The sequence below is a fragment of the Oncorhynchus kisutch genome, linkage group LG6 (assembly GCF_002021735.2).
Source record: "Oncorhynchus kisutch isolate 150728-3 linkage group LG6, Okis_V2, whole genome shotgun sequence".
Classification (NCBI taxonomy): domain Eukaryota; kingdom Metazoa; phylum Chordata; class Actinopteri; order Salmoniformes; family Salmonidae; genus Oncorhynchus; species Oncorhynchus kisutch.
The window spans coordinates 80724090-80748697 of NC_034179.2; the positions used below are offsets into that span (position 1 = coordinate 80724090).

The following is a 24608-nucleotide window of genomic DNA, read 5'->3' on the forward strand; positions in this document are numbered from 1 at the left end:
CCAGTGGAAAGAGGGGAACCGGCCAGGCAGAGACAATAAGGGCGGTTCGTTTCTCCAGAGCCTTTCCGTTCACCTTCCCACTCCTGGGCCAGACTACACTCAATCATATGACCCACTGAAGAGATGAGTCTTCAGTAAAGACTTAAAGGTTGAGACCGAGTTTGCGTCTCTGACATGGGTAGGCAGACCGTTCCATAAAAATGGAGCTCTATAGGAGAAAGCCCTGCCTCCAGCTGTTTGCTTAGAAATTCTAGGGACAATTAGGAGGCCTGCGTCTTGTGACCGCAGCGTACGTGTAGGTATGTACGGCAGGACCAAATCAGAGAGATAGGTAGGAGCAAGCCCATGTAATGCTTTGTAGGTTAGCAGTAAAACCTTGAAATCAGCCCTTGCTTTGACAGGAAGCCAGTGTAGAGAGGCTAGCACTAGAGTAATATGATCAAATTTTTTGGTTCTAGTCAGGATTCTAGCAGCCGTATTTAGCACCAACTGAAGTTTATTTAGTGCTTTATCCGGGTAGCCGGAAAGTAGAGCATTGCAGTAGTCTAACCTAGAAGTGACAAAAGCATGGATTAATTTTTCGGCTTCATTTTTGGACAGAAAGTTTCTGATTTTTGCAATGTTACGTAGATGGAAAAAAGCTGTCCTTGAAATGGTCTTGATATGTTCTTCAAAAGAGAGATCAGGGTCCAGAGTAATGCCAAGGTCCTTCACAGTTTTATTTGAGATGACTGTACAACCATTAAGATTAATTGTCAGATTCAACAGAAGATCTCTTTGTTTCTTGGGACCTAGAACAAGCATCTCTGTTTTGTCCGAGTTTAAAAGTAGAAGGTTTGCAGCCATCCACTTCCTTATGTCTGAAACACATGCTTCTAGCAAGGGCAATTTTGGGGCTTCACCATGTTTCATTGAAATGTACAGCTGTGTGTCATCCGCATAGCAGTGAAAGTTAACATTATGTTTTCGAATAACATCCCCAAGAGGTAAAATATATAGTGAAAACAATAGTGGTCCTAAAACGGAACCTTGAGGAACACCGAAATTTACAGTTGATTTGTCAGAGGACAAACCATTCACAGAGACAAACTGATATCTTTCCGACAGATAAGATCTAAACCAGGCCAGAACTTGTCCGTGTAGACCAATTTGGGTTTCCAATCTCTCCAAAAGAATGTGGTGATCGATGGTATCAAAAGCAGCACTAAGGTCTAGGAGCACGAGGACAAATGCAGAGCCTCGGTCCGATGCCATTAAAATGTCATTTACCACCTTCACAAGTGCCGTCTCAGTGCTATGATGGGGTCTAAAACCAGACTGAAGCATTTCGTATACATTGTTTGTCTTCAGGAAGGCAGTAAGCTGCTGCGCAACAGCCTTTTCTAAAATGTTTGAGAGGAATCGAAGATTCGATATAGGCCGATAGTTTTTATATTTTCTGGATCAAGGTTTGGCTTTTTCAAGAGAGGCTTTATTACTGCCACTTTTAGTGAGTTTGGTACACATCCGGTGGATAGAGAGCCGTTTATTATGTTCAACATAGGAGGGCCAAGCACAGGAAGCAGCTCTTTCAGTAGTTCAGTTGGAATAGGGTCCAGTATGCAGCTTGAAGGTTTAGAGGCCATGATTATTTTCATCATTGTGTCAAGAGATATATTACTAAAACACTTGAGCGTCTCTCTTGATCCTAGATCCTGGGGGAGTTGTGCAGACTCAGGACAACTGAGGTTTGAAGGAATACGCAGATTTAAAGAGGAGTCCGTAATTTGCTTTCTAATAATCATAATCTTTTCCTCAAAGAAGTTCATGAATTTATCACTGCTAAAGTGAAAGTCATCCTCTCTTGGGGAATGCTGCTTTTTAGTTAGCTTTGCGACAGTATCAAAAAGGAATTTCGGATTGTTCTTATTTTCCTCAATTAAGTTTGAAAAATAGGATGATCGAGCAGCAGTAAGGGCTCTTCGGTACTGCACGGTACTGTCTTTCCAAGCTAGTCGGAAGACTTCCAGTTTGGTGTGGCGCCATTTCCGTTCCAATTTTCTGGAAGCTTGCTTCAGAGCTCGGGTATTTTCTGTGTACCAGGGAGCTAGTTTCTTATGAGAAATGTTTTTAGTTTTAGGGGTGCAACTGCATCTAGGGTATTGCACAAGGTTAAATTGAGTTCCTCAGTTAGGTGGTTAACTGATTTTTGTCCTCTGGCATCCTTGGGTAGACAGAGGAAATCTGGAAGGACATCAAGGAATCTTTGTGAATTTATAGCACGACTTTTGATGTTCCTTGGTTGGGGTCTGAGCAGATTATTTGTTGCAATTGCAAACGTAATAAAATGGTGGTCCGATAGTCCAGGATTATGAGGAAAAACATTAAGATCCACAACATTTATTCCATGGGACAAAACTAGGTCCAGCGTATGACTGTGACAGTGAGTGGGTCCAGAGACATGTTGGACAAAACCCACTGAGTCGATGATGGCTCCGAAAGCCTTTTGGAGTGGGTCTGTGGACTTTTCCATGTGAATATTAAAGTCACCAAAGATTAGAATATTATCTGCTATGACTACAAGGTCCGATAGGAATTCAGGGAATTCAGTGAGGAATGCTGTATATGGCCCAGGAGGCCTGTAAACAGTAGCTATAAAAAGTGATTGAATAGGCTGCATAGATTTCATGACTAGAAGCTCAAAAGACGAAAACGTCATTTTTTTTTTTGTAAATTTAAATTTGCTATCGTAAATGTTAGCAACACCTCCGCCTTTGCGGGATGCACAGGGGATATGGTCACTAGTGTAGCCAGGAGGTGAGGCCTCATTTAACACAGTAAATTCATCAGGCTTAAGCCATGTTTCAGTCAGGCCAATCACATCAAGATTATGATCAGTGATTAGTTCATTGACTATAATTGCCTTTGAAGTAAGGGATCTAACATTAAGTAGCCCTATTTTGAGATGTGAGGTATCATGATCTCTTTCAATACTGACAGGAATGGAGGTGGTCTTTATCCTAGTGAGATTGCTAAGGCGAACACCGCCATGTTTAGTTTTGCCCAACCCAGGTCGAGGCACAGACACGGTCTCAATGGTGATAGCTGAGCTGACTACACTGACTATGCTAGTGGCAGACTCCGCTATGCTGGCAGGCTGGTTAACAGCCTGCTGCCTGGCCTGCACCCTATTTCATTGTGGAGCTAGAGGAGTTAGAGCCCTATCTATGTTGGTAGATAAGATGAGAGCACCCCTCCAGCTAGGATGGAGTCCGTCACTCCTCAGCAGGTCAGGCTTGGTCCTGTTTGTGGGTGAGTCCCAGAAAGAGGGCCAATTATCTACAAATTCTATCTTTTGGGAGGGGCAGAAAACAGTTTTCAACCAGCGATTGAGTTGTGAGACTCTGCTGTAGAGCTCATCACTCCCCCTAACTGGGAGGGGGCCAGAGACAATTACTCGATGCCGACACATCTTTCTAGCTGATTTACACGCAGAAGCTATGCTTGGTGATCTCTGACTGTTTCATCCTAACATCGTTGGTGCCGACGTGGATAACAATATCTCTATACTCTCTACACTCGCCAGTTTTAGCTTTAGCCAGCACCATCTTCAGATTAGCCTTAACGTCGGTAGCCCTGCCCCCCGGTAAACAGTGTATGATCGCTGGATGATTCGTTTTAAGTCTAATACTGCGGGTAATGGAGTCGCCAATGACTAGAGTTTTCAATTTGTCAGAGCTAATGGTGGGAAGCTTCGGCGTCTCAGACCCCGTAACGAGAGGAGTAGAGACCAGAGAAGACTCGGCCTCTGACTCCGACTCGCTGCTTAATGGGGAAAACCGGTTGAAAGGTTGAGCGTTCCTACAGCATTTCCTTCCAGAAACCGTGAGAAAGTTGTCCGGCTGCGGGGACTGTGCCAGGGGATTTATACTACTATCTGTACTTACTGGTGGCACAGACACTGTTTCATCCTTTCCTATACTGAAATTACCCTTGCCTAACGATTGCGTCTGAAGCTGGGCTTGCAGCACAGCTATCCTCGCCGTAAAGCGAGTACAGCGACTGCAATTAGAAGGCATCATGTTAATGTTACTACTTAGCTTCGGCTGATGAAGGTCCTCACGAATCGTGTCCAGATAAAGCGTCCGGAGTGAAAAAGTTGAGTGAAAAAAAAATTATATATATATATATATATATATAAACGGTAATTAAAAGTAAAAACCGTAAAGTTGTCAGGTAGCAAAATAGGTTGGCAACAAAACGCACAGCAACTCGAAAACAAGTCTGCAAGTTGTGACCGGAAATGACGTATAGCAGCTATAGGTGGGATTATTTAGTAGAGGGAAGTGGATTCTAGAGGCGACAGTAGTACTCACTCTGACTGACTCCTCTCTTCCTTCTATTCCCAGGGGTCCTGTGGCTGTGCATCACAGCTGAGTGTCTCTACCTCATCCTGCTGTTCACAGGTGGTGTACTCATGTGGTTAGAGCTGTGTCCTTGCCTCAGCGTCATGAACAAGCTGAAGCTCAACGCCTTTGCTGCCATGTTCACCGCCCTGTCAGGTAACACATCTGTGCCTGGGAATGATGTTCACAGTCATATTTTTTTATTTTTTTATTGTGACGTTCACCATTTGTCAAGTGAACAAGTCATCAAAGAATACTTTCATACAGTCACTCAAAGCTGATCACCAGCCATTGAGGAGTTGATTATCTCCCTGCATCCTTAACTATGAAGTCAGCTTCACAGAGTGGGCACACTAGTGAGTGGACATCCCCTGGCTCCGTTTCTCAATGACCAGAGGCCATGTCAACCTCCATGCCACGCTATCACACTAAGGCTGGCACTGGGCTGGTCAAATTGGATAGAGAGCCTACAGTAGACAGGCTTTGGGAGTCCCAGCTACACAGTAGATCAGAGTCCAGCATGTCTGTGTGTAACACTAGCCACCAAGGGGATTACATCATCTAATACCATGCATGCAACCCACTAACCATCCCAGGCAGGCAGAGGCCGGCCAGAGTGACCGTGGCTAGTCCATATCCTAAATGGATTATTTCAATTTTACAGATACGATATTCAGTACACTGCTGAATCTACTTTAAGTTTTCATCCATTCAAAGACCATTTCCAAAGCTGATAGGAGAGGAATCAAGATGATGTTGAGAAAATGTTTGTCAATCAGGAGTAATTTTCATTTAGATTCACTCACTGTATTGTCAATCATGGTTATTGTGTTGCTATCAATCTGTCAAACTGTATTGTGGGGGTAAGTAGGAGTGAATATACACGTTTAAAATGTGGTTTATGCACTACAGAATTTGTGGAATCCCTACAGCTAACTCTCATTGGGTCCGTGGAACAAATATGAATGTGAATATGAATATGATTTTGTTAGCAGAAAAGCAGAGCAATAATAGTAGCAGAGTGAAATGGGAGCCTTGCTCAGGGAGGTACAGTTGTAGAGAAGCTAGCCTAGCTAGCATAGCACGTAGAGCAGTGGTCTATGGTCTGTGTCCAATACCTCTGGGGATTTGCTGGTTTCTGGACTAATCGGATTGGAGATGGGGCAGTGGTTATGGGCCAAGACAAGGCCTACCCAGAGGAGTACCCCCACCCCTCCCCTCCCCTCCCACCTTCCCCTGACTCCCTCCTCTTGTTGTTAGGGTGTTAATCCCAAGTAAAGCAGCTGTAGATGAGCAGAATGTTGGCAGAGAGATGGCCAAGAGGCAGCAGAGAAAGAGAGAGTAGAGGGAACACTGTGCTGTGGTGGGCTTTGATTCTTCATCATTCTCTCTTCTATCTGACATTGTTATGAAGGGGAATGGCTGCAACTGTATTAATGTATCAGCTTCCCCAGTAATACTATAAACTGAATATCCAGTGAACAAGGAAGCATGATCATGGAGAAAATTAATGGACTGCACTCAATGTTGTTCACACTAACACCTGTCCTCATGCAAGGTTTTTAAAATAAGTGAAAAGTATCCAAACTGATAGCCCTCAATTCATAATGTGTACAATACTGCCACGTGTGGCTACTAATATCAATTGCAGATAAAAAAAAATTGCTGTACTTATACCAGTGCTTTTGAAAGGTACAACCAATCATATATTATCTCAGGTTTTCACTCACCAACATTATTTGCGTTTTGTATTGTGTTGTGTCCCTCGGGATCCAGGCCTTTTGGGGATGGTTGCCCACATGATGTTCACCACGGCCTTTCAGCTGGCTGTGGCTATGGGTCCGGAGGACTGGAGGCCCAAGACCTGGGACTACAGCTGGTCCTACATGTATGTACTGACTAGGTCACTTGCCGTTACACTAGGTGCTGTACAATAGGAGTTGTCTCTGATTAAACTCTAATACCCAGCTATGTGATACTCGTGCAATTTTAAGCGACGCTAGCATTCTGAGGCCATGTATAGTAGCAGTCATGATGGAGAGAGCATGCAATGCTGAGGTTAATCACACCCTCTGTTCTTCTTCTTCCCCCTCCCCAGCTTAGCATGGGGCTCCTTCGCCACCTGCATGGCTTCTGCAGTGACAGCACTGAACAGGTACACCAAGACCATCGTAGAGTTCAAGTACAAGCGGCGGAACATTGAGAAGAACCTGAGGATCAAGCAGAAGCTGCTGGAGATGGACCTGCCAGAGCAGATGTGGGACATGTACCTGACGGCTGTGCCTGCAAGGGGAGAAGGAAATGCTGGGCCTCTGGACCTCCCTGACAATGGGCACAAACCCTCCACTGGAGCAGCCTATGTAATGGGCCTGGACAGCATGACAGAACCACAGGGAGAGGCCTACTGCTAAGACAGTGGTCACCAACCCTGGGCCTGCAGGGCCCCATTCAAATACTGTTAGAATGTACCTTCCATCCTCCCTTCATTGAGGTTATGACTGCTCCAACATGATTGGATAGGTTCCAATTCAAAACACAAAGGTGAGGAAGAAAGGATGCATTTTCACAGTATCAGAACAGGGCCTAGGAGATCTATTAGGCTTTACAGGACCAGGCTTGGTGACCTCTTCATTAAAATGACCATAAATTGGCTCTCATATACAGGATCCAAACTCACTATATAGGGCATAATGGATCCCATTGAGAAGATCATTACTAATATTATGGCCAAAGGAACATGGAGCTGACTGAATAAACAACACTTGTCCTCAACTTCCTCCTGTATGTTTCTAGAGCCAAGGCCATGACTATTCTTATCATTACTGTTATTCTGGAGCAGATGGTAAAGCTGTTTTTATAAGCTATGTTAGTAGTTTTGTTGCCACATTCGGCATGGGGCTGCAAATATCAGCCAAGTCTAGTTGCCATATGGATGCTTGGTGTACAGACGGCTATTTCCAACACGTACAGTAGGTTACAATATGGTGCTTATGTTTATATGTGCTGTATGTAAGTTTGTGTTTGAGAGAAAGTTGGATCTTAATATTTGCTTCAGAATGTAATGAAGAAAAAGCAGCACCCATAAACATACACAGGAAATGTATTGAACACAAACTTTGTCAGAAATGAAGGGCAATACAGACTGTGAATCTGTCTATGATTCTTGGTAATATTGAGGAAATGGGTTTAAATGCCCCTCATAACTAGGGAATATTTAAATGAAAACCAACTGCAAACGACTACAGACTGAATGGATCAATGCAGGACTCTACTAAATATTTCAAGTATTTGCCCATGCAGCTGCCTTGAATTGTCTTGGATTTAAATTAAGGGATGCCATGTAATTTCTTATGGTAATACTTGCTCAATCTGACTACAGAAAAAAATGTGTATGACGATCATGACCACAAATCCACATTTTTCCAAGTAGTTACAGTACTTCGACAATACTGTCTAAGCCTCTGTTGGGGAAGGACTGCCATCTAGTGGAGTAAAGGGTAAGTTCACACTAGAGTTCTGAGGACCTGCTTTCCAACGGTGGATGTTGCTGTCACTTTCCTCTGTACGTCTATGGTGTTACACAGTAGACCTATGGCATTACTCATGTTACTTCTTGCAGTTTAACTGTCACAAAATAAAGTGTGACTGTTTTGATTTGTTTGCCAATACAGGTTGCATGAGGACTTGAGTTACTCCAGATGACATCAGGACCGTCACAAAATACACCAATTCAAGCTCTGTCCTGTATCCTCTTCGTGCAGCCTGTGTTTTGAACAGTAACGATGGTATCATCTTTTTTCCACCTCATTCTAGGCTCCCATCCTACCAGCCAAAGTCCTGCCCTGTCATCTGGTAGAAGCGCAGGTTGTGTGGCTGGTAGAACTGACGTAACCTGAGGATGACCTGAGGATGGATGTCAGCATGTGGCCTGCCCTTGGTTCTGCCCAGGCAGTGGGGCTTGCTGCTGCCCTCTGGCTTCTTCAGGCAGGGGAAACCCTTCGTCTTGTTGAAGTAGAAGTGTTTGTCTGTGATGATCCTCTGAAGTCCCAGAAAGTCTTGGACTCTGCCCAGCTCCCCTGCAGGGTCGCTCACTAGCCTCTCCCCATGGACAAAGTGGATCTGTTCCAAGGGGAAGTGGGCCAGCCACCTCTCCAGGTGCAGAGCATACAGGCCAATCCAGATGGGGCTCCACAGGGAGTCCACCTTCAACACCTCCTCCGTCCCGTTATGGAACGTCAGGGTCTCAAAGCTGGGAACGCCAGGAGTCTTGGATATGATCTGGGTGTAGTCAGAGATGGCGCGGGTCACAGGGTCACGCACCACCACGATCAGTTTGACCTCCTGGGACATGGAGTGGATCCGGCCGGGGCTATCCGCCGTCACAAAGTACCTGGGTGTCTTCTCCAGGACCACCTGGCCCTCCAGAGCTTTGGGCATCAGGTTCCTGAGAGGGACAATGAAGCTGTTCAATCTTATATCAAATATACAAAATACAGCCAAATTAGAATATAGCCATATCCATTTGTTTTAGATCGAAGAGAGGGTTAATTCTTTGAATAACCATCAACCAATCCAAGGTACTATTGATTGAGGCCTATAGCCAAATAAAGGGACTGAATCATCCTTTAACACCATGATCTATCTGGTCATGCTCACTCCCCACAGATCTCTATGTCATCCTGTGCCAATGAAGCCAACATGCCTGCTGGTTCTTAATAATTTACATGGTGTTATATAGTTTTCCCCAGTGTGCTCTCCAGTCTCACTCAGCTCTTCCTCCCTGCCAGATGTTAATACACTCCCATTCAACTGAACGAGGGCTGAGGGCCACTGAAACTCGTACACACCCCTTGTAAGAGCATGTGCTACCAGGGAGAGAGAGAGGACACACTCGGCTGTCTGCCTGAGTAGAAATCCAGATGAAGGACAAGAGAGAAAGAATGGAAGGAAGGAAGAAAGAGAGACTGGGAGAAAGGAGGAGGGAGGGAGCACACAAATACAAGCAAAGTCCATTAGTGAGCCCACTTTTGATTTTCCCTGGAGACCAATGGCAGAATATGTTGTTTTTGTGTTGCATTGACTCACTTGGCATTTGCACTCAGCTTTTCTCCCTTGGAGCTGTTATCTAACCATTAACAAGATCGAGTTCAATTCCATGGGTAGTGTTTCAATAAAGAGCCTTGATTATTTTCCTCTCAGCAGAAACAATGTATACACCAGTGCATATTCTCATTAGACCATGTGGTGCTATACTTTGACCAAGCAGCTTGATGAATATTTCCATTTTGGGAACAGACAGTATGATACTTCAGACATCAACAGTGCTGAGCGATTAATGCTTTTTGACGATTAGTGCTTTTTGAGGTCAGTTCGGTCCGATTATAAAAAAATTATCATGGTTTTCCATTTCAAGTTTCAATCATTTTTTAAAACATTAAATGCACCATGCATTGTGTGGCCTGAATCTGTATCAAGACAGAATAAAACCATCAATAAAAGTCACATGATGGTAGTGACTGTCCATTACTGCTTATCCCTTATGAACCATCACTTATTCACATTACTTTAATAAAATATTTCAGTTGTTGTGTATACTACATTTGTTTTATTTAGTAACTTTATTATTTAATTCTAAGTCATGATCTCATCTCTATTGAGCTGTTGTCTATGCAGTCTGACAAAATCACAATTTTGTAGCCCGGCATACTTTTATGACTGCTGAATGCCAAATATCAATCACTTAGATCATGTACAGTATTTTCAGGTAGAGATAAACCCTCATGAAGCAACAGCTGCTCTATAGCACCTCATTATCGCACATTTTTCTGTCTCTTCCATAGCAGGCGTAAAAGAAACAAAGACCGGACAAGTAGATGCACAAGGGATTGTGGTCATTGAAGTTAATTCTCACGTTTTACGCACTAAACAATAGAATATTGGCCTGTTGGAAACTACAACTCCTTACTACATCGCACAGCTGAGGCTAAATCTGATGTATCTCGAGAGAAACTGTACAATGAGCGCATTGAGCGCACAGAAGAAAACTGAACAAAATGGAATTCAAATAATTGAACCAAAGTTGGTCAATTAGTTGTTTAAAAAACTAAAAATAACCGCTCACCACAGACATCAAACAAGGGAGAGAACAATGTCCATATTGTGGGGCACTGTTAGTCCAAGCACCTTGAAATGCATTTGTTGTAAGAAATGTGCTATATAATAACGTTTGATTGATTGAGTGATCATGTAGCAGATGTTAGGTTCAGGAGTTGGGGGAATGTTTGGTACATTTATTTGTTTTTGGAGAACAGTCCAAATGATAAAATAACAATGGCATAGAGAACATTGCTGCATAATATTTGTGTTACTGATTTTACAGTTGTTCTTCAGAGTGTATGTATGGGCCATGTTCAGCGGTCTAAGGCACTGCTTCTGAGTGCTAGGGGTGTCACTACAGACTCTGGTCCGATCCCAGGCTGTATCACAACCGGCTGTGATTGGGAGTCCCATAGGGCGGTGCACATCCGGGTTAGGGTTTGATGGGGCTGGGGCTAGGCCGTCATTGGGGCTAGGCCGTCATTGGGGCTAGGCCGTCATTGGGGCTAGGCCGTCATTGGGGCTAGGCCGTCATTGGGGCTAGGCCGTCATTGGGGGTAGGCCGTCATTGGGGCTAGGCCGTCATTGGGGGTAGGCCGTCATTGGGGCTAGGCCGTCATTGGGGGTAGGCCGTCATTGGGGCTAGGCCGTCATTGGGGCTAGGCCGTCATTGGGGCTAGGCCATCATTGGGGCTAGGCCATCATTGGGGCTAGGCCATCATTGGGGCTAGGCCGTCATTGGGGCTAGGCCGTCATTGGGGCTAGGCCGTCATTGGGGGTAGGCCGTCATTGGGGGTAGGCCGTCATTGGGGCTAGGCCGTCATTGGGGCTAGGCCGTCATTGGGGGTAGGCCGTCATTGGGGCTAGGCCATCATTGGGGCTAGGCCGTCATTGGGGCTAGGCCATCATTGGGGCTAGGCCATCATTGGGGCTAGGCCATCATTGGGGCTAGGCCATCATTGGGGCTAGGCCATCATTGGGGCTAGGCCGTCATTGGGGGTAGGCCATCATTGGGGCTAGGCCATCATTGGGGCTAGGCCGTCATTGTAAATAATAATTTGTTCTTAACTGACTTGCCTAGTTAATTAAAGGTTAAATACATTTAAAAAAAAGTTAATGTAGGACAGCCCATTAATGTAGGACAGCCCATTAATGTAGGACAGCCCATTAATGTAGGACAGCCCATAGAGAAATTCTCCCAGCCATTAAATAACCCCTTTAACTTGCAATACACACGGCTGACCATGAGCAAACAGCAATTCCAAGGAAGAATGTGCATCATTCTACACCTTTTGCAAGTTGTAAACATAATCAGAACACAAACAATGAAACCCTCCTGTCAATCAAATATACACTGCTCAAAAAAATAAAGGGAACACTAAAATAACACATCCTAGATCTGAATGAATGAAATATTTTTTACATAGTTGAATGTGCTGACAACAAAATCACACAAAAATGATCAATGGAAATAAAATTTATCAACCCATGGAGGTATGGATTTGGAGTGACACTCAAAATTAAAGTGGAAAAGCACACTACAGGCTGATCCAACTTTGATGTAATGTCCTTAAAACAAGTAAAAAATGAGGCTCAGTAGTGTGTGGGGTCTCCACGTGCCTGTATGACCTCCCTACAACGCCTGGGCATGCTCCTGATGAGGTGCGGATGGTCTCCTGAGGGATCTCCTCCCAGACCTGGACTAAAGCATCCGCCAACTCCTGGACAGTTTGAGTTTGAGTTTATTTTAATTTTTAAAGGGACAGTGCACATTAATCAACATTTCAGTAAAAGTGCCGGTTTTAGCCAACCGGCTAATTTTCAACCGCAGTCCCTGGGCAGGTTATTTTGGAATTCAGGTTCAGGTTTCCAGGTTAACACAGGAAACATATCCAACCCAAAAGGTCGTGTACTGTCTGCTAAGCTAACGGAACAGACGACAGGAAGGTAAACATTGAAAAACAAGTCTGTAGTGCAATGTGGCGTTGGTGGATGGAACGAGACATGATGTCCCAGATGTGCTCAATTGGATTCAGGTCTGGGGAACGGGCGGGCCATTCCATAGCATCAATGCCTTCCTCTTGCAGGAACTGCTGACACACTCCAGTCACATGAGGTCTAGCATTGTCTTGCATTAGGAGGAACCCAGGGCCAACCGCACCAGCATATGGTCTCACAAGAGGTCTGAGGATCTCATCTCGGTACCTAATGGCAGTCAGGCTACCTCTGGCGAGCACATGGAGGGCTGTGCGGCCCCCCAAAGAAATGCCACCCCACACCATGACTGACCCACCGCCAAACCGGTCATGCTGGAGCATGTTGCAAGCAGCAGAACGTTCTCTACGGCGTCTCTAGACTCTGTCACATCTGTCACGTGCTCAGTGTGAACTTGCTTTCATCTGTGAAGAGCACAGGGCACCAGTGGCGAATTTGCCAATCTTGGTGACCATGCTGGTCATTTATGAACATTTGAACATCTTGGCCATGTTCTGTTATAATCTCCACCTGGCACAGCCAGAAGAGGACTGACCACCCCACATAGCCTGGTTCCTCTCTAGGTTTCTTCCTAGGTTTTGGCCTTTCTAGGGAGTTTTTCCTAGCCACCGTGCTTCTACACCTGCATTGCTTGCTGTTTGGGGTTTTAGGCTGGGTTTCTGTACAGCACTTTGAGATATCAGCTGATGTACGAAGGGCTATATAAATAAATTTGATTTGATTTGATTTGATGTTCTCTGGCAAATGCCAAACGTCCTGCATGGTGTTGGGCTGTAAGCACAACCCCCACCTGTGGACGTCGGGCCCTCATACCACCCTCATGGAGTCTGTTTCTGACCGTTTGAGCAGACACATGCATATTTGTGGCCTGCTGGAGGTCATTTTGCAGGGCTCTGGCAGTGCTCCTCCTGCTCCTCCTTGCATAAAGGCGGAGGTAGCGGTCCTGCTGCTGGGTTGTTGCCCTCCTCCACGTCTCCTGATGTACTGGCCTGTCTCCTGGTAGCACCTCCATGCTCTGGACACTACACTGACAGACACAGCAAACCTTCTTGCCACAGCTCGCATTGATGTGCCATCCTGGATGAGCTGCACTACCTAAGCCACTTGTGTGGGTTGTAAACTCCGTCTCATGCTACCACTAGAGTGAAAGCACCGCCAGCATTCAAAAGTGACCAAAACATCAGCCAGGAAGCATAGGAACTGAGAAGTGGTCTGTGGTCCCCACCTGCAGAACCACTCCTTTATTGGGGGTGTCTTGCTAATTGCCTATAATTTTCACCTGTTGTCTCTTCCATTTGCACAACAGCATGTGAAATGTATTGTCAATCAGTGTTGCTTCCTAAGTGGACAGTTTGATTTCACAGAAGTGTGATTTACTTGGAGTTACATTGTGTTGTTTAAGTGTTCCCTTTATTTTTTTGAGAAGTGTATATAAACAAATATCAACCAAACACAAATGTGTGTTTCAGCATTATCATTCTAATCATTCTAATCATCATACTCATCATCATCATCGATAGGTTGGTAGGTACATACCTGTACCAATTCAACCCACGTGAGTAATGTCTGTCGAAAAAGTGAGGTTCAGAGCCAAGTGCTCGAATGTCAGGATGAAGTCTTAGGAATTCCAAAAGAGCTCGTGTTCCGCCCTTTTTCACCCCTATGATGATTGCTTGGGGTAGTCGCCTTGCTGCGGTCCAGTCCTTACCAACATTGGCTGATTGCGCACCAACTGCACCTGGTGAGCGCACACCGATATCTGTAGCCCTCTTCTCAAATGAGGTATTCTTCCTTTGGAAAAGCTCAGTCAAAGGTAAAAGTTGAGAGGTTTGCTTCAAATGTTTCGCAGTATCCACTAAAATAAAATCACAGCAGCCGGAGAGAATGAAGTACAGCGACGCGCAAACCACAGCAAGGGAGAACACAAAGAGAAGTTTATGCAGGACTCGCGGAACGTCTTGTTGAATGTGATGAGAACCAGCCATACCTTCTTCCACAAACAAATTGAGGCCATTCTATGAACAACACATCTCTTCTTTCGGTGCATCTGGTATTCTTGTAAGCAAAAGCACATAATCATAATTCCATGCCCAAAAACATGGTGCACCGGCTGTTCCAAGCGAAGTGCCAAATACGCTTGTCATCCCATACTGACACGTTGTTGATCTCTAAACTGTTCATCGCAATAAATTGTTCCTTCTTTCTATAATAACAATATTTTGTTGGACATAAACGACGGTGTAATCTTTCCACACACAGTTAGTATAGTATGTTCTTGCTCATCTGACACTGCTATATTAACCATAATCTGGAGAAGCTGTGCGCATCTTTCAGTGCTGCTCTACCTTGATTGGAGGGATGGTAGAGAAGGCGGGTTTCACTGCTCAAACTTAAACTGTTGAGCCATGATCCTGTAACATCAGCTTTAGAATAACTTTCTTTCTCAATGTTTGCATTAGATATGCAATTTGCTTTCCTTCCTCGGGGTATGGTATTATGTTGGTCAGGAGGGAAATAACACCACAAGGCAACTCATTTAAGCTTTGACATAATTTCCAGGTGACAATTTCGTCAATAAATATAGATTTATGCAATTCATATTACAGTTTTTGAGGCATATATGGGAACAGCTGACCATGCAGATTTTTGGGGGGTTCCTTGCATGACTTAACACACATTGTTTTGCAATGATTGAATATTGTTCTTTGCATCCACAGACAGAAAGCCCTGTACATAGGCATCATGACGTAATAGGAAGCGTTGGTAATATAACCAGGATAATCTCCAGGCAGAGGTATTAAATTATACAGGGAGGGGTTTGTGTCTGATTCTGCTTTTTTTCACAGCATCATAGTGAAAATCTTTTTTTTTATGGAAGGACAGCCCAATAATGACTGTATTATGGGTCATATGGGTCACTTCTGATACTGTGAAATCTCATCTGAACAGGAAACTGTGTATTGTAAGCTTACATGGTTTACCAGGAAATGGTCACTGTACAATCTGACATTGGAGCCAACTCCACTTATGTCCCTTAATTTAATATGATATGTGTACTCTGGTGGAACCTTTAAAGAGCAATCCATGCTATTATAATCACATAATGCCATTTCTGATTCAAACTCAGATGTAGTTTACCAGAAATCCAATGCACATCCTTATAAGTGAAAAGCTTTGACAAACAATAGACGCAAGAGGCTGAAGAGAAGCCTTCGCATGGAGAGAAACCTTCATGTGGAGAGAAGCCTTCACGTGGAGAGAAGCCTTCACAACCTTCATGTGGAGAGAAGCCTTCACAACCTTCATGTGGAGAGAAGCCTTCACAAGCCTTCAGGTGGAGAGAAGCCTTCACAACCTTCATGTGGAGAGAAGCCTTCACAACCTTCATGTGGAGAGAAGCCTTCACAAGCCTTCAGGTGGAGAGAAGCCTTCACAAGCCTTCAGGTGGAGAGAAGCCTTCACAAGCCTTCAGGTGGAGAGAAGCCTTCACAAGCCTTCAGGTGGAGAGAAGCCTTCACAAGCCTTCAGGTGGACAGAAGCCTAAACAAGCTTTGCAAAAATGAAGTCACCAGGAGATTCATATTGGATCAAATAATATGCTGTGGAAATATCAGTGAAAATAATCCACTGGGCACAGACTTCAGTTCAATGTCTAGTTTCGATTTAAATTTGGTAGAGTTGTCAACTAACATGAATTCAACATGAAATCAACAAAAAAAATTCACCATGTCTTTACATTTAGGTTAAAAGTGACTACATTCCCTTACGTTGATGTCTTTTTTCAAATCCAATCAGTTTTCCATATTTATTCAACATCATCACATTTAAACAAAGCATTTATTGTTACATTTGAAGCAAGGATCATGTGAGATAGGACAAGTTATTTTATTGTGTTATTTTTTACATTTATTTTTGACTATTTAGTAAATATTTTCTTAATTATACTTTCTTAAACTGAATTGTTGGTTAAGGGCTTGTAAGTAAGCATTTCACAGTAAGGTCTACCTACACCTGTTGCATTTGGCGCATGTGATAAATAACATTTGATTTCATTTGAAGAGAGAATTCAAACAGTTTGCTGTGAAAGCACAGGGTATTGCCACCAATGAGGTGGCTTCAATACAGGGACCCTGTCTTTCTCTTCCAGAATCACATCTGAAGGTTGGCAAAATAATAGAGGCTTTCATCTACATCTAAATTAGACTGTGTTCATCACTGGTTTCCTAAAATCCAGCATCAGCTGGATATGTGTGTTCAACATTCACCTTCTGCTACCATTTCTGTCAAGCCGTTTACACACACAGTATGATGGATACATTCGATAAATCCAACGTATGCAACACCCAGAATGCACTGCAATGCCTCTGCAACGCAATGCTGCAAGGCAAACGCAGCGTCCCACTGGAAATGAATGTACTTCTGGTGTACCAAAATGCAATAACTGTCGGTGTGATCGAGGCGTTTCAGTCATGCGGGATACCTGCTGTGCAGTGCAGGGTGACCTGGTTTCTGCATCACATCTGGGATCATTGTTTAATAAGACCCGGTGCATTGTAAATACATAGGGATTAAAGATCACTTTAGAAAGCAGAGACATGTCTACGCGTCTGTTATCTCAGATAAATCCCTGTTTGTTCTGGAAAATGACCACATTGGATTATAGGGTGGAGAAATGATGGATGAAGATGTGAGGATGCTGCTGCTACCCTCTACTGAATTCACCTTCCTACGGCTTACATTCCACAGCCTCACATGCCCCAAGCATCTCTGATCGTGTGTGTGTGTGTGTGTGTGTGTGTGTGTGTGTGTGTGTGTGTGTGTGTGTGTGTGTGTGTGTGTGTGTGTGTGTGTGTGTGTGTGTGTGTGTGTGTGTACACATGGTTAGTTCTGTCAGTGAACAGTCATAAACTCAGCAAAAAAAATAAACGTCCCTTTTTCAGAACCCTGTCTTTCAAAGATAATTAGTAAAAATCCAAATAACTTCATAGATCTTTATTGTAAAGTGTTTAAACACCGTTTCCCATGCTTGTTCAATGAACCATAAACAATTAATGAACATGCACCTGTGGAACGATCGTTAAGACACTAACAGCTTACAGACAGTAGGCAATTAAGGTCACAGTAATGAAAACTTAGGACACTAAAGTGGCCTTTCTACTGACTCTGAAAAACACCAAAAGAAAGATGCCTAGGGTCCCTGCTCATCTGCGTGAACATGCCTTAGGCATGCTGCAAGGAGGCATGAGGACTGCAGATGTGTCCAGGGCAATAAATTGCAATGTCCGTACTGTGAGATGCCTAAGGGAGACAAGACGGACAGCTGATCATCTTCGCAGTGGCAAACCATGTGTAACAACACCTGCACAGGATCGGTACATCCGAACATCACATCTGTGGGACAGGTACAGGATGTCAACAACAACTGCCCGAGTTACACCAGGAACGCAAAATCTCTCCATCAGTGCTCAGGCGGTCCGCGATAGGCTGAGAGAGTTGTAAGGCAGGTCCTCACCAGACATCAGCAGCAACAACGTCGCCTATGGGCACAAACCCACCGTCGCTGGACCAGACAGGATTCACGTTTATCATTGAAGGAATGAGTGTTACACTGAGACCTGTACTCTGGAGCAGGATCGATTTGGAGGTGCAGGGTCAATCATGGTCTGGGGCAGTGTATCACATCATCATTGGACTAAGCTTGTTGTCATTGCAGGCAATCTTAACGCGGTGCGTTACAGGGAAGACATCCTCCTCCCTCATGTGGTACCCTTCCTGCAGCTTCATCCTGACATGACCCTCCAGCATGACAATGCCACCAGCCACATTGCTCATTCTGTGTGATTTCCTGCAAGACAGGAATGTCAGTCTTCTGCCATGGCCAGCGAAGAGCCCAGATCTCAATCCCATTGAGCACGTCTGGGACCTGTTGGATCGGAGGGTGAGGGCTAGGGTCATTCCCCCCAGAAATGTCCGGGGACTTGCAGGTGCCTTGGTGGAAGAGTGAGGTAACATCTCACAGCAAGAACTGGCAAATCTGGTGCAGTCCATGAGGAGGAGATGCACTTCAGTACTTAATGCAGCTGATGGCCACACCAGATACTGACTGTTACTTTTGGGGACACATTATTCAATTTCTGTTAGTTACATGTCTGTGGAACTTGTTTAGTTTATGTCTCAGTTGTTGAATCTTGTCATGTTCATACAAATATTAACACGTTGTTTGCTGAAAATAAACTCAGTTGACTGAGAGGACGTTTCTTTTTTTGCTGAGTTTAAGTTACACAGTACCACTGCAATATTATTGTGACACTCAATTCAAGTTAAATGAGTGATAGAGATATTTGTCCACTGTAGGTTTGCTGCTAAGTGGTAAGTGTCATCTGTTGATTTGTTAGTCTCAGGAAATATAGATGGTAACTCACTCAAACTCTGAAGGGAGTTACATGTAAGTGTGATCAATATATTTGTGCTATGTCTTACTTCATAACGAAGCAGAGCTGCTTCTCTGTAGTTAACAGGAAGAGATGTTTCTGCAACTGAAATGACAGGTCTTTCTCACAGCTGCTCCAAGGCAAGTCATAATTGGTCTGTTGTGAGGTTAAATCAACATTGTGCTGTAATACTTCTTCCAAATAATTATTTCATGGCTTGTGGTTCTGTTTTAGTTCTTAGGGCTTTGTAAAGGTAAACTTTCCTAAACATGTTCTTAAATAAATAGGTATACTATGAGAAATGACTATAATAGTCATTGTTAACTGTTTCTATAGAACCCGCTCCTCTTCTCTTCCAACGTGCTGAATCTCAATCCAATTCTCTGAATCCAGCAGATTACCTATAGAGAGATTACCTATAGAGATCTTCTTAAATGTATGCAGAGGCATGTTCACAATAGTACGCTAATGTGGCCCCACTTGTGGCATTTTTACCTTGTACGCCTCCCCATCCTGCAATCACAAATAAGACTATTGACCTCTGAGCTGAGTACTAAGAGATTGTTATGTCATGTTATTTTCAAAAGGTGTATTGCTCTTCAAGGAACTTTGGTCTATACCCAATCAAGTCATCTTAAAACGCCCCCAGAAAATGAATTAGTCACCACAGGCCCACAATAATCTTTCCTTATTATCAAACAATATAACTGCCCTCGACATGTCTAAAGAATATTTAATACAAAATGTTACATTAATTGGAACTAAAAAAGTGTCTGTAACGTACTGTAGTAATAGCAGGTCTTTCAACAAACATTGTCCTTTTATCATCAGTGCGGTACCATTACAATAACCGTATTTTGTCTCTCCAAAAACCAGTCTAAAGGATAAGGTTACTTTCCAAATCCCCCTAGTACAGTAGTAAGTGTAGAGTTATAAGGTCTGAGCACTATACTGCTGTCCTGAAAGGCAATATCCTCTTGATTAGAACTAAATCCCTTAAACCCACTGTCACTTCCAGATAATACTATTTTAAAGGAGATTACTCTTTACTTCTTGAGTATTCAGAGATTAATACAGGATCCCTATCTATGACTAGATTAAAAGCTGTAATCTGATTTGCAAAAAACATCGTGTTTCTTTATCCTATTTTTATTCTGTACAAATCCTGAATTGGGATGATTCAATCAATAACGTCTATCCTCTATTCTGCAGGTGGTATATTTCTTGAGAACAAAAGAACAACATTACGAAGACCCGGACTAGACTGGGTAGCTCTCTACTGAAGACATGACAAGGAGAGGGTGTTTGATATCAGTGTAATCTATTATAGAAATGACAATTGTTCAATCAATGAAAAATGTACAAACAAATTGTTACGGCTTTCTTCCGTCGAGGAAATGCAGCATGGTTAATGCGATACATGTTTAATGAATGAATAAACACGACAAATACGGAACGTGAAAACCTATACAGCCTATCTGGTGAAATACAAACACACTGAGACAGGAACAATCACCCACAAAACACACAGTGAAACCCAGGCTACCTAAATATGGTTCCCAATCAGAGACAACTAGAATCACCTGACTCTGATTGAGAACTGCCTCAGGCAGCCATAGACTATGCTAGACACCCCTACTCAGCCACAATCCCAATACCTACTAAAACCCCCAATACCACAACACAACACAAAATAACCCCATGTCACACCCTGGCCTGACCAAATAAATATATAAACACAAAATACTAAGACCAGGGCGTGACACAAATATAAGAGATTATTCACAAATAATTTAAACAAGCAAGTAATACAACAGACAACTTTATAAAGAAGAATTCTTTCTATCAATATAATTTAATAACTTTCTGATGGAACGTACTCCTGAATAAATATTTCTCAAAGTCATGGTCAGAGAATGCAAAATAAGGTAGACTGCAAAATAATCCATATGTATTATTATTATTTTTTAAATATATATATATATATATATATACAGTACCAGTCAAAGGTTTAGACACACCTACTCATTCAAGGGTTTTTCTTTATTTGTATTTTTACATTGTAGATTACTAGTGAAGATATCAAAACTATGAAATAACACATGGAATCATGTAGTAACCAAAAAAGTGTTAAACAAATCCAAATATATTTTAGATTCTTCAAGGTAGCCTTGATGACAGCTTTGCACACTCTTGGCATTCTCTCAACCAGCTTCACCTGGAATGCATTTCCCACAGTCAGTTTGAAGGAGTTCCCACATATGCTCAGCACTAGTTGGCAGCTTTTCCTTCACTCTGCAGTCCAACTCATCCCAAACCATTTAAATTGGGTTGAGATCGGGTGATTGTGGAGGCCAGGTCATCTGATGCAGCACTCCATCACTCTCCTTCTTGGTCAAATAGCCCTTACACAGGCTGGAGGTGTGTTGGATCATTGTCCTGTTTAAAAACAAATGATAATCCCACTAAGCGCAAACCAGATGGGATGGCGTATCGCTGCAGAATGCTGTGGTAGCCATGCTGGCTAAGTGTGCCTTGAATTCAATAAATGACTGACAGTGTCACCAGCAAAGCACCCCCCACACCATCACACCTCCTCCTCCATGCTTCACAGTTGGAACCACACATGCAGAGATCATCCATACTCTGTGTTGCAAAAAGACACAGCAGTTGGAAAAAAACATCTCACATTTGGACTCATCAGACCAAAGGACAGATTTCCACCAGTCTAATGTCCATTGCTCGTGTTTCTAGGCCCAAGCAAGTCTTTTTTTATTATTGGTGTCCTTTAGTAGTGGTTTCTTTGCAGCAATTTGACCATGAAGGCCTAATTCATGCAGTCTCCTCTGAACAGTTGATGTTGAGATGTGTCTTTTACTTGAACTCTGTGAAGCATTTATTTGGTCTGCAATTTCTGAGGCTGGTAACTAATGAACTCATCTTCTGCAGCAGAGGTAACTCTGGGTCTTCCTTTCATGTGGTGGTCCTCATGAGAGCCAGTTTCATCATAGCGCTTGATGGTTTTTGCGACTGTACAACTTTCAAAGTCCTTGTCATTTTCCGGATTGACTGACCTTTATGTCTTAAAGTAATGGTGGACTTCCGTTTCTGTCATCTGTCAGTTTCTGTCAGCTGTCATCAAGGCTACCTTGAAGAATCTAAAATATATTTTCATTTGTTTAACACTTTTTTGGTTACTACATGATTCCATGTGTTATTTCATAGTTTTGATTCTCTTCACTATTATTCTACCATGTAGAAAATAGTAAAAATAAAGAAAAACCCTTGAATGAGTTGGTGTGTCCAAACTTTTGACTAGTACTGTATATACTGAATACATTATTTTAAAGTATTTTGTATTTTTATAATTACCATTCTTTCCAACCACTATTCATCAAGGATGCAGTTTATTCAGAATATAATAAGATGCTTATAACCAAGAAGTGGGGTTTCCTCAACATATTTCTTAATATAACAACAAGATATATGGGCCTTGAGGTTTTCTTCCACTAGAAAATCCATGGCAGCCCGAATAGAGGAGAGAATGGTTAAAATGTACTAACACATAATAATAATATTGCAATTAAAAAATAGGACCAAACATGCAACTATTTATTTGTTACCACAGGCATAATGAGTCATGTGTGGAAGCCAATTCCCAAAACATAAAAATAATCATACATATAGTCTATATATTTTTTTTTTACATTTAACCTTTATTTAACTAGGCAAGTTAAGAACAAATTCTTATTTACAATGACGGCATAGGAACACTGGGTTAACTGCCTTGTTCAGGGGCAGAAAAACAGATTTTTTTATCTTGTCAGCTCGGGGATTCGATTCAGCAACCTTTCGGTTACTGGCCCAACGCTCTAACCACTAGGCTACCTGCCGTGCCATGTTTATTTATTTGTAGCATTGTGTGGTGATTTCCATCTGTCAACTTCAGCACAAACTGATCAACTGTAGCCTACTGATAACAACCACAGCTGCAGGTAGCCAGAGAAGCCTAAGCACTCTGATTCCCTCTGGGCAAGGGAAACAAAGCAGTAACATCATGTATTTATAGCCTAAGCTATGTATTTACAACCTAAATTATATATTAAATATAGGCCAATTTATTTGTGTTAAGAGAAAATATGAATGTGATCAAATTTGATTTACATTCAAACTTTGTGCAGCTAAGCTACATAGACCAATTAATCAATCAACACAATAGCAATGGTTTGTTGTGTGATTAACTTTTTAATTACAGATGCAAAGTCCTACATGATGCAACCCTGCATAAAGCAAGCTCAGCACTTAGCTCTATTGACCACTAACAGTTGTTGTCTCTGTGTCTGTGTAAAGGACCAGGAGTCCTCCCTAGGGCGAGGACTTAATATCTCAACATTTTATAGGACACATCACTGCACGCTATACTCCTCTGTAAACTGGCCATCTCTGTATACCCGGCGCAAGACCCACTGGATGATGCTTATTTATAAAACCCTCTTAGGCCTCACTCCTCCTTATCTGAGATACCTACTACAACCATCATCCTCCACATACAGCACCCGTTCTGCCAGTCACATTCTGTTAAAGGTCCCCAAAGCACACTCATCCCATGATAGCTATTTTTAGTTTGCTGCAGCTAGCGACTGGAACGCGCTGCAACAAACACTCAAACTGGACAGTTTTATCTCCATCTCTACATTCAAAGACTCAATCAATCATGGACACTTACTGACACTTCCCGTGATGTATTGTTGTCTCTACCTTTTTGCCCTTCGTGCTGTTGTCTGTGCCTAACAATGTTTGTACCATGTTTGTGCTGCTACCTCCATGTTGTGTTGTTGTCATGTTGTGTTGTTGTCTCTACCTTCTTGCCCTGCATGCTGTTGTCTGTGCCTAACAATGTTTGTACCATGTTTGTGCTGCTACCATGTTGTGTTGTTGTCATGTTGTGTTGTTGTCTCTACCTTCTTGCCCTGCGTGCTGTTGTCTGTGCCTAACAATGTTTGTACCATGTGTGTGCTGCTACCACCATGTTGTGTTGTTGTCATGTTGTGTTGTTGTCATGTTGTGCTGCTACCATGTTGTGCTGCTGCCATGTTGTGTTGTTGTCATGTTGTGCTGCTACCATGTTGTGCTGCTGCCATGTTGTGTTGTTGTCATGTTGTGCTGCTACCATGTATTTTCATGTTCCTGCCATTTTATGTTGTTGTCTTATGTCTCTCTTTATGTAGTGTTGTGGTGTCTCTTTTTTTGTGATGTGTGTTTTGTCCTACATTTAAACAAGTTGGGCCCCATCCCCACAGGAGGCCTTTTGCCTCTTGGTAGGCCGTTATTGTAAATAATAATTTGTTATTAATTGACTTGAATAGTCAAATTAAGGTTAGAAAAAAGCATCTCAAAATGTTGACTTACGTATCTCAAAATGTGTAGATACTACCTAAAAATGTTTAGATAGTATAATAATTTTCTAAGGTCAAATGCAGACGTTTTTTAAATTCTCAATATCAAATCATTGCTGGGTAACAATTAAGTACCTTACAGTGATTGTTTTCAAAATTGTTTTCAAATAGCAAAGAGCAATTTCTCAAGCAATAATTTTGCTATGACTGTCTGGGAGTGGTCTGAGTAGGGAGGGAAAACTGAAAACGAGTTTTTATTGGCAGAGTAGTTTGGAACCATATGTAATTGGACTATTAACTAATTT

The 24608-nt window shown here is 42.8% G+C and overlaps 2 protein-coding genes across 2 annotated transcripts; one reads left to right on the forward strand and one right to left on the reverse strand.

Annotated features, from left to right (window-relative positions):
* The first annotated feature begins 4331 nt into the window (after positions 1 to 4331).
* On the forward strand, positions 4332 to 7157 carry LOC116374483 (germ cell-specific gene 1-like protein). The gene is made up of 3 exons (XM_031827834.1): positions 4332 to 4541; positions 6162 to 6273; positions 6484 to 7157. The coding sequence occupies exons 1-3, from the start codon at positions 4457 to 4459 to the stop codon at positions 6794 to 6796; spliced, it is 510 nt and encodes a 169-aa protein (XP_031683694.1). The 5' UTR covers positions 4332 to 4456; the 3' UTR covers positions 6797 to 7157.
* Positions 7158 to 7271: 114 nt separating this feature from the next.
* Positions 7272 to 14749, reverse strand: LOC116374484 (heparan sulfate glucosamine 3-O-sulfotransferase 3B1). Its single transcript, XM_031827835.1, has 2 exons — positions 14013 to 14749; positions 7272 to 8829 (listed from the first exon to the last, which is right to left on the reverse strand). The coding sequence occupies exons 1-2, from the start codon at positions 14459 to 14461 to the stop codon at positions 8208 to 8210; spliced, it is 1071 nt and encodes a 356-aa protein (XP_031683695.1). The 5' UTR covers positions 14462 to 14749; the 3' UTR covers positions 7272 to 8207.
* Positions 14750 to 24608: the final 9859 nt, after the last annotated feature.